Source organism: Heptranchias perlo, unplaced genomic scaffold (genome assembly GCF_035084215.1).
Source record: "Heptranchias perlo isolate sHepPer1 unplaced genomic scaffold, sHepPer1.hap1 HAP1_SCAFFOLD_360, whole genome shotgun sequence".
NCBI lineage: Eukaryota > Metazoa > Chordata > Chondrichthyes > Hexanchiformes > Hexanchidae > Heptranchias > Heptranchias perlo.
This window is the reverse complement of record NW_027139372.1, coordinates 176,880-190,665: the sequence shown is the minus strand read 5'-3', so window position 1 is coordinate 190,665 and position 13,786 is coordinate 176,880. Positions and strand designations below refer to the sequence as shown.

At 52.6% G+C, this 13,786-nt stretch overlaps 1 protein-coding gene across 1 annotated transcript in view; it reads left to right on the top strand.

The window, feature by feature from the left end:
* Positions 1-13,786, top strand: part of LOC137311569 (MAP kinase-activating death domain protein-like) — a 150,407-nt gene that overhangs the window by 72,417 nt on the left and 64,204 nt on the right. The window contains 2 exon segments of the mRNA XM_067978700.1: positions 5,206-5,406; positions 12,665-12,759. Coding sequence (XP_067834801.1) covers positions 5,206-5,406; positions 12,665-12,759 — 296 coding nt within the window.

Sequence of the window (13,786 nt, the reverse complement as noted above, 5' to 3'; positions counted from 1 at the left end):
AGCCTCGCACTACGTCAATTCCCCATGGATGACCTCAGCCAGACGGAGAGGGCAGTGGGATTCCACGCTGTGTCTGGCTTCCCATGGGTGCAGGGTGTAATCGATTGCACCCGTATAGCAATACGAGCACCTCCACACGAGCCAGGACTGTTCATCAACAGGAAGGGCGATCACTCCATCAACGCTCAGCTCATTTGTGATCACCGCAAGAGATTCTTTCACGTGTGCGCCAGATACCCTGGCAGCTGCCACGATTCCTTCATCCTCCAGGAATCCAACATCCTGCCCCTCTTCCACGCACCGAACACATGTAACAGCTGGCTCCTCGGGGACAAGGGATAGCCCCTGCACACGTGGCTCATGGCACCTCTGAGGAACCCCATCACTGAGCAACAGCGTTGATATAACGACAGCCACATCGCTACCAGGTCTACAATTGAGCATGCTATAGGGCTGCTCAAGATGCGATTTAGGCGCCTTGATCATTCTGGGGGAGGGCTTCAATACGCACTGGACAGAGTGGGACGCATTATAGTCGTGTGTTGCGTCCTGCACAACATGGCACAACAGAGAGGGGTGCTGCTGGAGGAGGCCCCATCCACATCTGCCACCCACATTGAGGAGGAGGAGCAGCCCATGGGCAGAACAGCGGCTCACCTGCCTGCTCGTGAGGCCGGGGAGTCACTGATATGTGAACGGTTCTCCTAACATCAGACAGTGTGAAGAGTTCAGTCCTTACACCACCTGGACAGAGCAGTGCCCACACCAGCCCCCGCCCACCCCTCCCTGTACAAAACAGTCCTACAACTTACACATACACCCACTGTAGAGTGACCCAATGGGTGGCATCAAGTGTGGGTGTTCATGGTGAACCTCATGAAAGGGCCCTATCACAAAGGCCAGTCAAGAATGGGCAAGACGTGGCAGTAGTGGTGAGAATGATAACATTTAATGTCAATATAACAAAAAGCAAATATAAATAAAAAAAACATGACAGTCTGTCAAACACCGTTGTGCTGCTGTCCCTCCATCGTTCTCCTTTTAAAGGATGGCCCCCAGGGTTCAGCATCTCTGTCCAGCTGAGCAGAGCCTGGAGAGGAGTGCTCCCACCGACGGGACTCTCCACAGCTGCCCCTGCCACCAGGGTCTGCTCGTGCTCACTTGTGTGCGGTAACTCACCGTGTGCGACCCCAACTAACTGACTAATCGGACCCACCGAGGTGTGTGTATCTGCGCTGGTGAATGGCTCACTCAGATGTGACGGTGCCCCCTCAGAGGCCGGCAGGTTCTCTGAGGAATCGCACTCTGCCATCACTGCGGTCGTTGAAGGGCCTGTAAGAGAACAGAAGGCAATATTGAGCATGATCACAGATGTGTCATGTTATGCTAGGCATACTGAAGTGTTCAACATTGCAGTCGTTGTTAACGTCAATTCATACTGTGTGCGCTGAATGTTAAAGTTGTGTCACCAGGCGTTTGATGGGTGCCAGCCTCTGCGTCCCCGATGGACAGGCACTCGAGGGTGCAGCTGATCTTCTGGGCTGCCTCCTCTGTGTCTGTGAGGACCATTATTTGTTGTGGCCTCCCCTCCGGTCCTCACCCTCTCCCGTCCATTCTGGGCTCTCTTTTCCTATAAGGGGAGAAAGTACAGACGTGTGAGTGAGTGATGGTGAAGTGGCCAACCGATGAATGCATTGGTTTGGGTGAGGCTGACCGTGAAAGAGATGCATCAGAGGGTGAGTATGAGACAGAGCCATGACATTGTATGAGGATTGGGTTGAGTGGTAGTGGTGGGATGAGTACTGGGGAGGTGAGTAAGTGCAGGTAAGTTGAGGGTGAGGTTTGAGTGGGTGTGAGGAGTGATGTGATAGAGTAGTGTTGGCAGTGTAGAATGAGTTGTGGGGTGGGGGCGGTGATGTGGAAGACAGAGTGTAGGAGAATGAGTAAGTGTACTCACTTTGACTGACCTGGTTAGGTCATTGAAGCGCTTCCTGCACTGGATCCAGGTGCGGGAGATGTTATTGCTCTATCAACTCGAGCCAGGCCTTCTTGGTGGCAGAGGCAGGCCACTTCCTCCCGTCCGCTGGGTAAAACACATCCCTCCTCCTCCTCACCCTGGCCAGTAGTACCTGGAGTGAGGCATCACTAAATCTAGGAGCAGCCTTTCCCCCGTGCTGCTCCATTGTAGTCTGTGGGTGTTTGCTCCAGGAGCAGCCATTGGAGGACTGCCCCCTTAAATAGAGCTCCTCCAGCTGACAGCCTGTGATGCGGGTGCGCAGCTTTCCGACGCCAAACCCGGAAACAAGGTTAATGGCCACCAATTAAGTTGCGATTGCCCTGGGGAAAGGGTAAGTTTTTATTATTTGGGTTACCGCGTGCCCATTGACGCCCCCCCCACCCTCCCCATGCTGCCATCCCCCCGCCATTTGAAAATCGAGCCCATTGTGTCCAGTTCTGGGCACCGCATTTTAGAAAGGATGTGAAGGCCTTAGAGAGGGTGCAGAGGAGATTTACTAGAATGGTTCCAGGGATGAGGGACTTTAGTTACGTGGATAGACTGGAGAAGCTGGGGTTGTTCTCCTTGGAACAGAGAAGGTTGAGAGGAGATTTGATAGAGGTATTCAAAATCATGAAGGGTCTAGACAGAGTAGATAGAGAGAAACTGTTCCCATTGGCGGAAGGGTCAAGGACCAGAGGGCATAGATTCAAGGTGATTGACAAAAGAACCAAAGGTGAGATGAGGAAAATCTTTTTTCACACAGCGAGTGGTTGTGATCTGGAATGCACTGCCCGAGGGGGTGGTGGAGGCAGATTCAATCATGGGTTTCAAAAGCAATTGGATAAATACTTGAAGGGAAAAAATTTGCAGGGCGACAGGGAAAGGGCGGGGGAAATGGGAATGACTGGATTGCTCTTCCAAAGAGCCAGCACGGGATCTGTAACCATTCTGTGCTGTAACCGTTCTACGAAAGCTCCAATTGACCCCCAGGATCCAGAGCCTTTTGACCGTTTTCCAGATTTCCACTCCCCTTTGTGTGAAGAAGTCCACGCCAAGGTTAGACACACCTTAAAAGGACACGAGACCTAATGAGTTTATTTAATTCCTGAAATGATACAACATTGCCCACATACTGGACTGTGTGCACAGAATGTTACCGGCCCTGAACACTCTCCGATCCCTCATCACGTCAGACACACCTGAGCAATAAAAAGAAACAACTTGCATTTCTATAGCGCCTTTCACCACCTCAGGACATCCCAAAGAGCTTCAAGGCCAGTGAATGACTTTTGAAGTTCAGACCCTGTTGTAATGTAGGAAATGCTGCAGCCAATTTGTGCACAGCAAGATCCCACAAACAGCAATGTGATAATGACCAGATCATATGTTGTAGTGGTGTTCGTTGAGGGATAAATATTGACGAGAACACTGGGAAGAACTCCCCTGCTCTTCTTCCAAATAGTGTCATGGGATCTTTTGCACCAACCTGAGAGGGCAGAAGGGGCCGCGGTTTAACGTCTCATCTGAGAGACGGCACCTCCGACAGTGCAGCACTCCCTCTGCACTGCAGTGTCAGCCTGGATTATGTGCTCAAGTCTCTGGAGTGGGACTTGAACCGCAAACAACTGACTCAGAGATGAGCGTGCCACCACTGAGTCACGGCTAACCCAAGGTACAATGCTGTACAATCTCCAGCCATCCCGTCCAGCATGCTCTGGACACTCTTGTCACCCACTATGACCTGGCCGTCACTCACTGCTGCACCATGGGCGGTGGACTTCAGCTAGACTGAGGCCGCACCAGGTACAGACCACACTGCACCGACAAACAGCAACACCAGGTACAGACCACACTGCACCGACAAACAGCAACACCAGGTACAGACCACACTGCACTTACAAACAGCACCAGGTACAGACCACACTGCACCGACAAACAGCAACACCAGGTACAGACCACACTGCACCGACAAACAGCAACACCAGGTACAGACCACACTGCACCGACAAACAGCAACACCAGGTACAGACCACACTGCACCTACAAACAGCAACACCAGGTACAGACCACACTGCACCGACAAACAGCAACACCAGGTACAGACCACACTGCACCGACAAACAGCAGCACCAGGTACAGACCACACTGCACCGACAAACAGCAACACCAGGTACAGACCACACTGCACCGACAAACAGCAGCACCAGGTACAGACCACACTGCACCGACAAACAGCAGCACCAGGTACAGACCACACTGCAGCGACAAACAGCAACACCAGGTACAGACCACACTGCACCGACAAACAGCAACACCAGGTACAGACCACACTGCACCGACAAACAGCACCAGGTACAGACCACACTGCACCTACAAACAGCACCAGGTACAGACCACACTGCACCGACAAACAGCACCAGGTACAGACCACACTGCACCGACAAACAGCACCAGGTACAGACCACACTGCAACTACAAACAGCACCAGGTACAGACCACACTGCACCGACAAACAGCAACACCAGGTACAGACCACACTGCACCGACAAACAGCACCAGGTACAGACCACACTGCACCGACAAACAGCAACACCAGGTACAGACCACACTGCACCGACAAACAGCAACACCAGGTACAGACCACACTGCACCGACAAACAGCAACACCAGGTACAGACCACACTGCACCGACAAACAGCAACACCAGGTACAGACCACACTGCACTTACAAACAGCACCAGGTACAGACCACACTGCACCTACAAACAGCAACACCAGGTACAGACCACACTGCACCGACAAACAGCAACACCAGGTACAGACCACACTGCACCGACAAACAGCAACACCAGGTACAGACCACACTGCACCGACAAACAGCAACACCAGGTACAGACCACACTGCACCGACAAACAGCAACACCAGGTACAGACCACACTGCACCGACAAACAGCAACACCAGGTACAGACCACACTGCACCGACAAACAGCACCAGGCACCAGCCAGTGACAGAGCTCGGCTTCAAACCCTGCCATCCTCCTCCATCAGGTCCTCTCCTCTTCACTGAGGCCATGACTGACTGGTGGAATGCCTTGATCATACTGGTAACTGGGTTAACGCAGGCTTTGTCTGTTCACACTCAGCTCATTTGCTGCTCTTTGTTTACTGTGTCTCCACCTCTGCTTTTTCTTCTCCCTGACCCAGAGCCCGACAAGAGGAAGCGTAGTCCGACAGAGGGAGGAGCAGCCCCCGGCAGTAAGGAACCTGGACCCTGGAAGGGGGAGACGAAGCCCCCCGGCGTGCCGATGTCCCACCTCCAGCCCCCACCGAAAGCTCCCGTCAGCAAGGGGCCGGGCGAGTATGACACCCGGAGTCTGAATGAAGAAAATTTTGTAGCTTCCATCGGTGTGTACTGCATGTGGGCATGTTTCAACAGTACAACTCGATAGAGGGGCAGTCGACACGAGTATCTCCGTCATCCTGTGACAGGAATCCAGGGGTATTAGCAGCAGAGTGCAGTGAAACTTGTACAGACACTGTCAGACCTGGGCTAGCATCGGACTATCGTTAGACCTGTACAGACAGTGTCAGACCTGGGCTAGCATTGGACTATAGTTAGACCTGTACAGACCGTGTCAGACCTGGGCTAGCATCGGACTATAGTTAGACCTGTACAGACCGTGTCAGACCTGGGCTAACATCGGACTATAGTTAGACCTGTACAGACAGTGTCAGACCTGGGCTAACATCGGACTATAGTTAGACCTGTACGGACAGTGTCAGACCTGGGCTAGCATCGGACTATAGTTCGACCTGTACGGACAGTGTCAGACCTGGGCTAACATCGGACTATAGTTAGACCTGTACAGACAGTGTCAGACCTGGGCTAACATCGGACTATAGTTAGACCTGTACAGACAGTGTCAGACCTGGGCTAGCATCGGACTATAGTTAGACCTGTACAGACAGTGTCAGACCTGGGCTAACATCGGCCTATAGTTAGACCTGTATAGACAGTGTCAGACCTGGGCTAACATCGGCCTATAGTTAGACCTGTACAGACAGTGTCAGACCTGGGCTAACATCGGACTATAGTTAGACCTGTACAGACAGTGTCAGACCTGGGCTAGCATCGGACTATAGTTAGACCTGTACAGACAGTGTCAGACCTGGGCTAGCATTCGACTATAGTTAGACCTGTACGGACAGTGTCAGACCTGGGCTAACATCGGACTATAGTTAGACCTGTACGGACAGTGTCAGACCTGGGCTAACATCGGACTATAGTTAGACCTGTACGGACAGTGTCAGACCTGGGCTAGCATTGGACTCTCGTTAGACCTGTACAGACAGTGTCAGACCTGGGCTAACATCGGACTATAGTTAGACCTGTACGGACAGTGTCAGACCTGGGCTAGCATTGGACTCTCGTTAGACCTGTACAGACAGTGTCAGACCTGGGCTAGCATTCGACTATAGTTAGACCTGTACGGACAGTGTCAGACCTGGGCTAACATCGGACTATAGTTAGACCTGTACGGACAGTGTCAGACCTGGGCTAACATCGGACTATAGTTAGACCTGTACGGACAGTGTCAGACCTGGGCTAGCATTGGACTCTCGTTAGACCTGTACAGACAGTGTCAGACCTGGGCTAACATCGGACTATAGTTAGACCTGTACGGACAGTGTCAGACCTGGGCTAGCATTGGACTCTCGTTAGACCTGTACAGACACTGTCAGACCTGGGCTAGCATCGGACTAGACCTGTACAGACAGTGTCAGACCTGGGCTAACACCAGACTAGACCTGTACAGACAGTGTCAGACCTGGGCTAGCATCGGACTATAGTTAGACCTGTACAGACAGTGTCAGACCTGGGCTAACACCAGACTATAATGAGACCTGTACAGACACTGTCAGACCTGGGCTAACGCCAGACTATAGTAGGGTTCGTATACCTGCTGTCAACTGGTTGCCTTTGCCTGTACTGGGGCTAGGGGGGGTGGGTTATATGGTCGCACAATGTATTGTCCAAGGGTAGGCTACCTGCTTAAATTCTACTCACCCTTGGGGGAGGGTGGGACTCGGTAGATGTCTAGTTAATTTTGGGGGAGCCTGTAGTTGATCCAATTCCAGCAAAGTAGGCTGAAAGGTGAGGGCAGTTATCAGCTCCTTAGCGAAGGGCATCGCAGCAGAGAGTTCTTTAGGGAAGTCTAAAGTGTAAGCTTAAAATGGTGAACATCATCCTTCAGCCTACTTTAGGGCAGAGAATTTCAGGGTGCTCCCAGTCACGGTGCCCCCACCCCACCCAACGGCAGGCTTGACTGACTAACTGATCTTTTCCTGTCCATCAGTTTTGTATGTCCGAATGTACCCTGGACTTCAGTTGAACTGTTGACTGATGCAAGCAGTAACTCGGACGCTTGCACAGTGAACCGTCTCTAAAGCCTTGTGTGGCTTGGGTTAATGGTGCCACAGCACGGTACAGTGCCCTGTCTGCGGGACCAGCCCCCTGACTGATGGGCTGAGTGCCGAACCCCTTTGCTTGGCTGCAAGGCTCTTCCGTCAAACGAGTCCTGGGCAGCCTCGGCCCGTTTCCGGCTGAACGTGGGCCTGCCGCAGAGAACCGTCGCCAGCGAAGAGCGCCTTTTCAATCTGACTGCCAGAAGCTGGAGAGGTGGCTGGTGCAGGATATAGAAGGTGCTCTGCTTGGGGGTGGGGGTGATGGAACTGCCACCTACGTCCTGGGCTGCACTGGATAGCCTGGGCCCCATTCCCTTCATCTTTCCCATAACTGTCTCCAAATTAGTGAGGTCAAGGTTCTGCCAGTGCCTGTGGTGACTGGCCCTCCCATTCTTCCCACCCCCCCCCTCCAAACACTTAAAATGCCCCAGCACCAGGCTGCACACAGGACCCTGCGTCTGGTTAACAGATCGTCGTGGGCGCTTTTAATCCCTCCTATCTTCCCCTCATCCCCTCTTGTCTCTCCTTGTATTTTTCTCCAAGCTGGGGGAGGAGAGGAAAATTGGGTCCCTCTGTCCTAGTACCCCCTGAAACACCCAGACTGACCTCGGCCCTAGATCTGCTCAAAGCTCTGGACTGCCAATATGCCCCTCATTTGTGCCCTCTATTTGTCAGTGACTACGATGCACTAACTGAAATGGTTCAGACCGCCTGTGCCCACCATCCGGGGAGGTATTGTGGCGTGGGTCTCATTCCCTGCCATCCTTGGCTGCCTGGCACCACTTGCGGGGTCTCTGACACATATTTGCGGGGGCTCTGACACATATTTGCGGGGGCTCTGACACATATTTGCGGGGGCTCTGACACATATTTGCGGGGGCTCTGACACATATTTGCGGGGGCTCTGACACATATTTGCGGGGGCTCTGACACATATTTGCGGGGGCTCTGACACATATTTGCGGGGGCTCTGACACATATTTGCGGGGGCTCTGACACATATTTGCGGGGGCTCTGACACATATTTGCGGGGGCTCTGACACATATTTGCGGGGGCTCTGACACATATTTGCGGGGGCTCTGACACATATTTGCGGGGGCTCTGACACATATTTGCGGGGGCTCTGACACATATTTGCGGGGGCTCTGACACATATTTGCGGGGGCTCTGACACATATTTGCGGGGGCTCTGACACATATTTGCGGGGGCTCTGACACATATTTGCGGGGGCTCTGACACATATTTGCGGGGGCTCTGACACATATTTGCGGGGGCTCTGACACATATTTGCGGGGGCTCTGACACATATTTGCGGGGGCTCTGACACATATTTGCGGGGGCTCTGACACATATTTGCGGGGGCTCTGACACATATTTGCGGGGGCTCTGACACATATTTGCGGGGGCTCTGACACATATTTGCGGGGGCTCTGACACATATTTGCGGGGGCTCCGACACATATTTGCGGGGGCTCCGACACATATTTGCGGGGGCTCCGACACATATTTGCGGGGGCTCCGACACATATTTGCGGGGGCTCCGACACATATTTGCGGGGGCTCCGACACATATTTGCGGGGGCTCCGACACATATTTGCGGGGGCTCCGACACATATTTGCGGGGGCTCCGACACATATTTGCGGGGGCTCCGACACATATTTGCGGGGGCTCCGACACATATTTGCGGGGGCTCCGACACATATTTGCGGGGGCTCCGACACATATTTGCGGGGGCTCCGACACATATTTGCGGGGGCTCCGACACATATTTGCGGGGGCTCCGACACATATTTGCGGGGGCTCCGACACATATTTGCGGGGGCTCTGACACATATTTGCGGGTGATGGTCGAAGGTTGTTTTTGTGACTGGAAGCCTGTGGCCAGTGGGGTACCACAGGGATCTGTGCTGGGTCCCTTGCTGTTTGTGGTCTACATTAATGACTTGGATATGAATGTAAAAGGTATGATCAGTAAGTTCGCTGATGATACAAAGATTGGTAGGGTGGTAAATAGCGAGGAGGATAGCCTCAGTCTGCAGGACGATATAGATGGGTTGGTCAGATGGGCGGAACAGTGGCAAATGGAATTTAACCCGGAAAAGTGCGAGGTGATGCACTTTGGAGGGACTAACAAGGCAAGGGAATACACAATGAATGGGAGGACCCTAGGCAAGACAGAGGGTCAGAGGGATCTTGGTGTGCAAGTTCACAGATCCCTGAAGGCGGCGGAACAGGTAGATAAGGTGGTAAAGAAGGCATATGGGATAGTTGCCTTTATTAGCCGAGGCATAGAATATAAGAGCAAGCAGGTTATGATGGAGCTGTATAAAACACTGGTTAGGCCACAGCTGGAGTACTGTGTGCAGTTCTGGTCGCCACACTACAGGAAGGATGTGATCGCTTTGGAGAGGGTGCAGAGGAGATTCACCAGGATGTTACCAGGGCTGGAGCGCTTCAGCTATGAAGAGAGACTGGGAAGATTGGGTTTGTTTTTCTTGGAGCAGAGGAGGCTGAGGGGGGACATGATTGAGGTGTACAAAATTATGAGGGGCACAGATCGGATGGATACTAAGGAGCTTTTTCCCTTCGTTGAGGGTTCTATAACAAGGGGACATAGATTCAAGGTAAAAGGCGGGAGGTTTAGAGGGGATTTTAGGAAGAACTTTTTCACCCAGAAAGGTGGTTGGAGTCTGGAACTCACTGTCTGAGAGGGTTGTGGAGGCAGGAACCCTCACAACATTCAAGAAGCATTTGGATGAGCACTTGAAATGCCATAGCATACAAGGCTACGGACCAAATGCTGGAATATGGGATTAGAGTAGACAGGGCTTGATGGCCGGCGCGGACACGATGGGCCGAAGGGCCTCTATCCGTGCTGTATAACTCTATGACTCTATGACACTTGCCACACCTAAGGGAAGGGAAACGCTCCTGAATCTTTCTGTTCCGATCCTGGACTGTGGGGGAATCTCTGCTGCTGCTCGGGGAGTATGGGAGCAGGTGGGCGGGCTCCTGTTTACTTTGTAGGTCAGTGCCAGAGACTAGACAGCCTCGAGGTAGAGCTGAGGTATTCGAGACTACCTGTGAATGCAGGCCATGCAGACAAACTCATGCTTCGCTGATTCTCATGTGATCGCCGAGAAGCTGCCGTTCTCCAGCCATCTCGGCTTGGGAATGGCTTCTTCCCGGTTGTGTTGTGTCCTCCATTTCGCCTATCCAACCAATCTCTGACTCTCTCTGTCTTTCTTCCCTGCTTGCAATGCATCTTGGGTGGTAGAGTTGTGGAACAAGCACCAGGATATAAGGAAACAAAAAGCTTTGGAAAAACAGAGTAAGGAATTTGACAACTCAGGCCTGTCATACCAAGTACTTCCTCCCTTTTGAGCTAGGTGCCCTAGCCATTCTCTGTTTGAATCATAGTCCTTTGCAACTTGTGCTATAGACTCATTGCCTCTAACCTGTAGACACGCTGTTGGGTTTGTGTTCTCTCTCCCTTCATATATCTCTATTTCTCTCTCTCTCTCTCTCTCTCTCTCGCTCGCACTCTGTCTCACCCATTAAACTTGCGGGACGCAGGTATGGGGGAGCGGAGGATGAACCCATTGCTATGTAGTCACACTGCATGTTTACATACAAGTTGACCAATGGGTCCTTTGGCCTGAAGCCACCAGGCACACGACCAATCCGCCAGTGTTGAGTTCTGCTCTTTGTCTTCCATTGCTGCCAAGTGCCCTTTGAACCCATTGACCTCATCACCTTGGTTCGAGGGATGCTGTTTCTAAATGATTGGGACTAGCTGGCTTCACTTAGGGCAGGTAGATCATACCCAACTCATGGTCAGGGTGAGGTAAATTGGCAACTGGGGGTAGTGCAACTGCTGTGGAAGATTATAGGGGTGTCTACAAATGGCAGCCGGGGTCTGGGGTCCTGTTTAGAAGACAGTAACACAACTGGAGGTTGTCGAAATCGTACGAGGTTTTGAGAGAGGAAATAGTGAACGATTGTTTCTGTTGGCTGGTGAATCAGTGTCGAGGGGGCACATCACTGCATGAATGTACAGTGAAGTTAGAAGAGATGTTTTCACACGCCATATTAGAACAGGGAATGCTTTACCAAAGGGGCTGTTGAGGCAGAGACTACAATATTTAAAAGGCAATAGGATAAGGATTGGAAAAGGAAGAATGTAAAAGGGTATGGGAAAAGGGCAGGGAAACAGGATTTGGTGAGACAGCTGTAGTCACAATCGGCTGCTTACAGAGTTGATTAGTTTGGGTGGGTAATTATAAGTAGTGGACTGTATTTGGCAGGGTGGGCTGGGTTGGTTTGGGTGGGTGATTGTAAATGGTGGGCTGTATTTGGCAGGGTTGGGCTGGGTTGGGTTGAGTGGGTGATTGTAAGTAGTGGGCTGTATTTGGCAGGGTTGGGTTGAGTGGGTGATTGTAAGTAGTGGGCTGTATTTGGCAGGGTTGGGCTGGGTTGGGTTGAGTGGGTGATTGTAGGTAGTGGGCTGTATTTGGCAGGGTTGGGTTGAGTGGGTGATTGTAAGTAGTGGGCTGTATTTGGCAGGGTTGGGTTGAGTGGGTGATTGTAAGTAGTGGGCTGTATTTGGCAGGGTTGGGCTGGGTTGGGTTGAGTGGGTGATTGTAGGTAGTGGGCTGTATTTGGCAGGGTTGGGTTGGATGGGTTGAGTGGGTGATTGTAGGTAGTGGGCTGTATTTGGCAGGGTTGGGCTGGGTTGGGTTGAGTGGGTGATTGTAGGTAGTGGGCTGTATTTGGCAGGGTTGGGCTGGGTTGGGTTGAGTGGGTGATTGTAGGTAGTGGGCTGTATTTGGCAGGGTTGGGTTGGATGGGTGATCTTGCTGAGATCCCAGTGATGTTTGTACTATTAACACTATTTGCTCTAATTTGAGTGACAACCTTTCAAATGTGAACCATTGATGTGAAAATTGAGGTATTGAAGAGAGAGCTGTGGATATTGAAATGATGCCCGATGAACTCCATTTCATCAGCATACACCTCTCAAATTTGTAGCTTTGGAACACAAACAGCTTTAGTTTCTGGTTTCCGTAGAATGCTTTATCACCCTGGCACTGCGGGTTCGAGTTGGCGTCGTGTGACTGAGTACAAGTTGTGGATTGGTACCATTACTACTCACGTCTCCCCACCCGTTGACATGGAGCCTCTTGCCTACAGGTACCGAGGGTCCCAAACACTTGTCCGACTTGGACCCAGACGAGAAGAAATCGCAAATTAGCGCGGATAGCGGCTTGAGTGTAACGAGCTCACAGGTTAGTCCTTGCTGCTCGTCCGTCCCTCTGAAGTAGCAGTCTGTAGCACTAAACACATTGCAGTTAACCCTATTTGGGGTGGGCGCGGTGAGAGGGCGGTGGGCGGGATGAGAGGGGGCAGGGGGAGTGAGAATGAGAGTGGGAGAGAGACGGGCGGGTGGAGTGGGAGAGAGACGGGTGTGGGGAGTGAGTGGGAGAGGGTGGGAGAGGACGGGTGGGGGGAGTGAGTGGGAGAGGGTGGGAGAGGACGGGTGGGGGGAGTGAGTGGGAGAGGGCGGGGGCAGGCGGGGTGAGAGAGGGCAGGGGCGGGGGCGTGGGGCGGGGACGGGGGGAGAGGGCGGGGGCGGGGGCGGGGAGAGTGAGTAGGAGAGGGCGGGGGCAGGCGGGGTGAGAAGGGGCGTGGGGCGGGCGGGGTGAGAGGGCAGGGACGGGGGGAGTGAGTGGGAGAGGGCCGGGGGGCGGGGGGGAAGGGGGCTTGAGTGGGAGAGGGCGGGGCGCAGGTGGGGGGAGGGGGTGGGCGGGGTGAGAGAGGGCAGGGGGGTGAGAGAGAGAGAAAGACGGGCAGACCTCGATGCACGTGGTCTCTGGGGAGTGAAAGATAATGTGAAAGAAGCAGAGAGGTGGGCTGTTTCTTTAAAAAGTATAAAGCAGTGACAGCGTTCCTCTTGGTGGTGTGGGTGTGGGGCGATAATTTATTTGTTAAACATGTTTTGTTCCAAAGGTTTCACCATTATGAGAGAGGGACATGTTTTCTCAACTATGAAAGAGGCGAGTGATTTTAATCCTCTGTAAATCTCCCGGCCCCCGTCGTGCTGAGTTTAATCCAATATATCTGAAGTGCCTCCTCCCACTCTTCAGCCTCACTATCTCTGCCCTGAAAACCAAACGCATTCTGTACCAGGAACTACACCGGGGAGAGAGAGAAACTCGCCCCAACCCCTGTACCATCTCCTAGCGACAGGAGAGGGTGAAGAGTAAATCAGGGCGCAGCGCCAGGCCTGGGTGATCCCTGATGGTTGGGGTACAG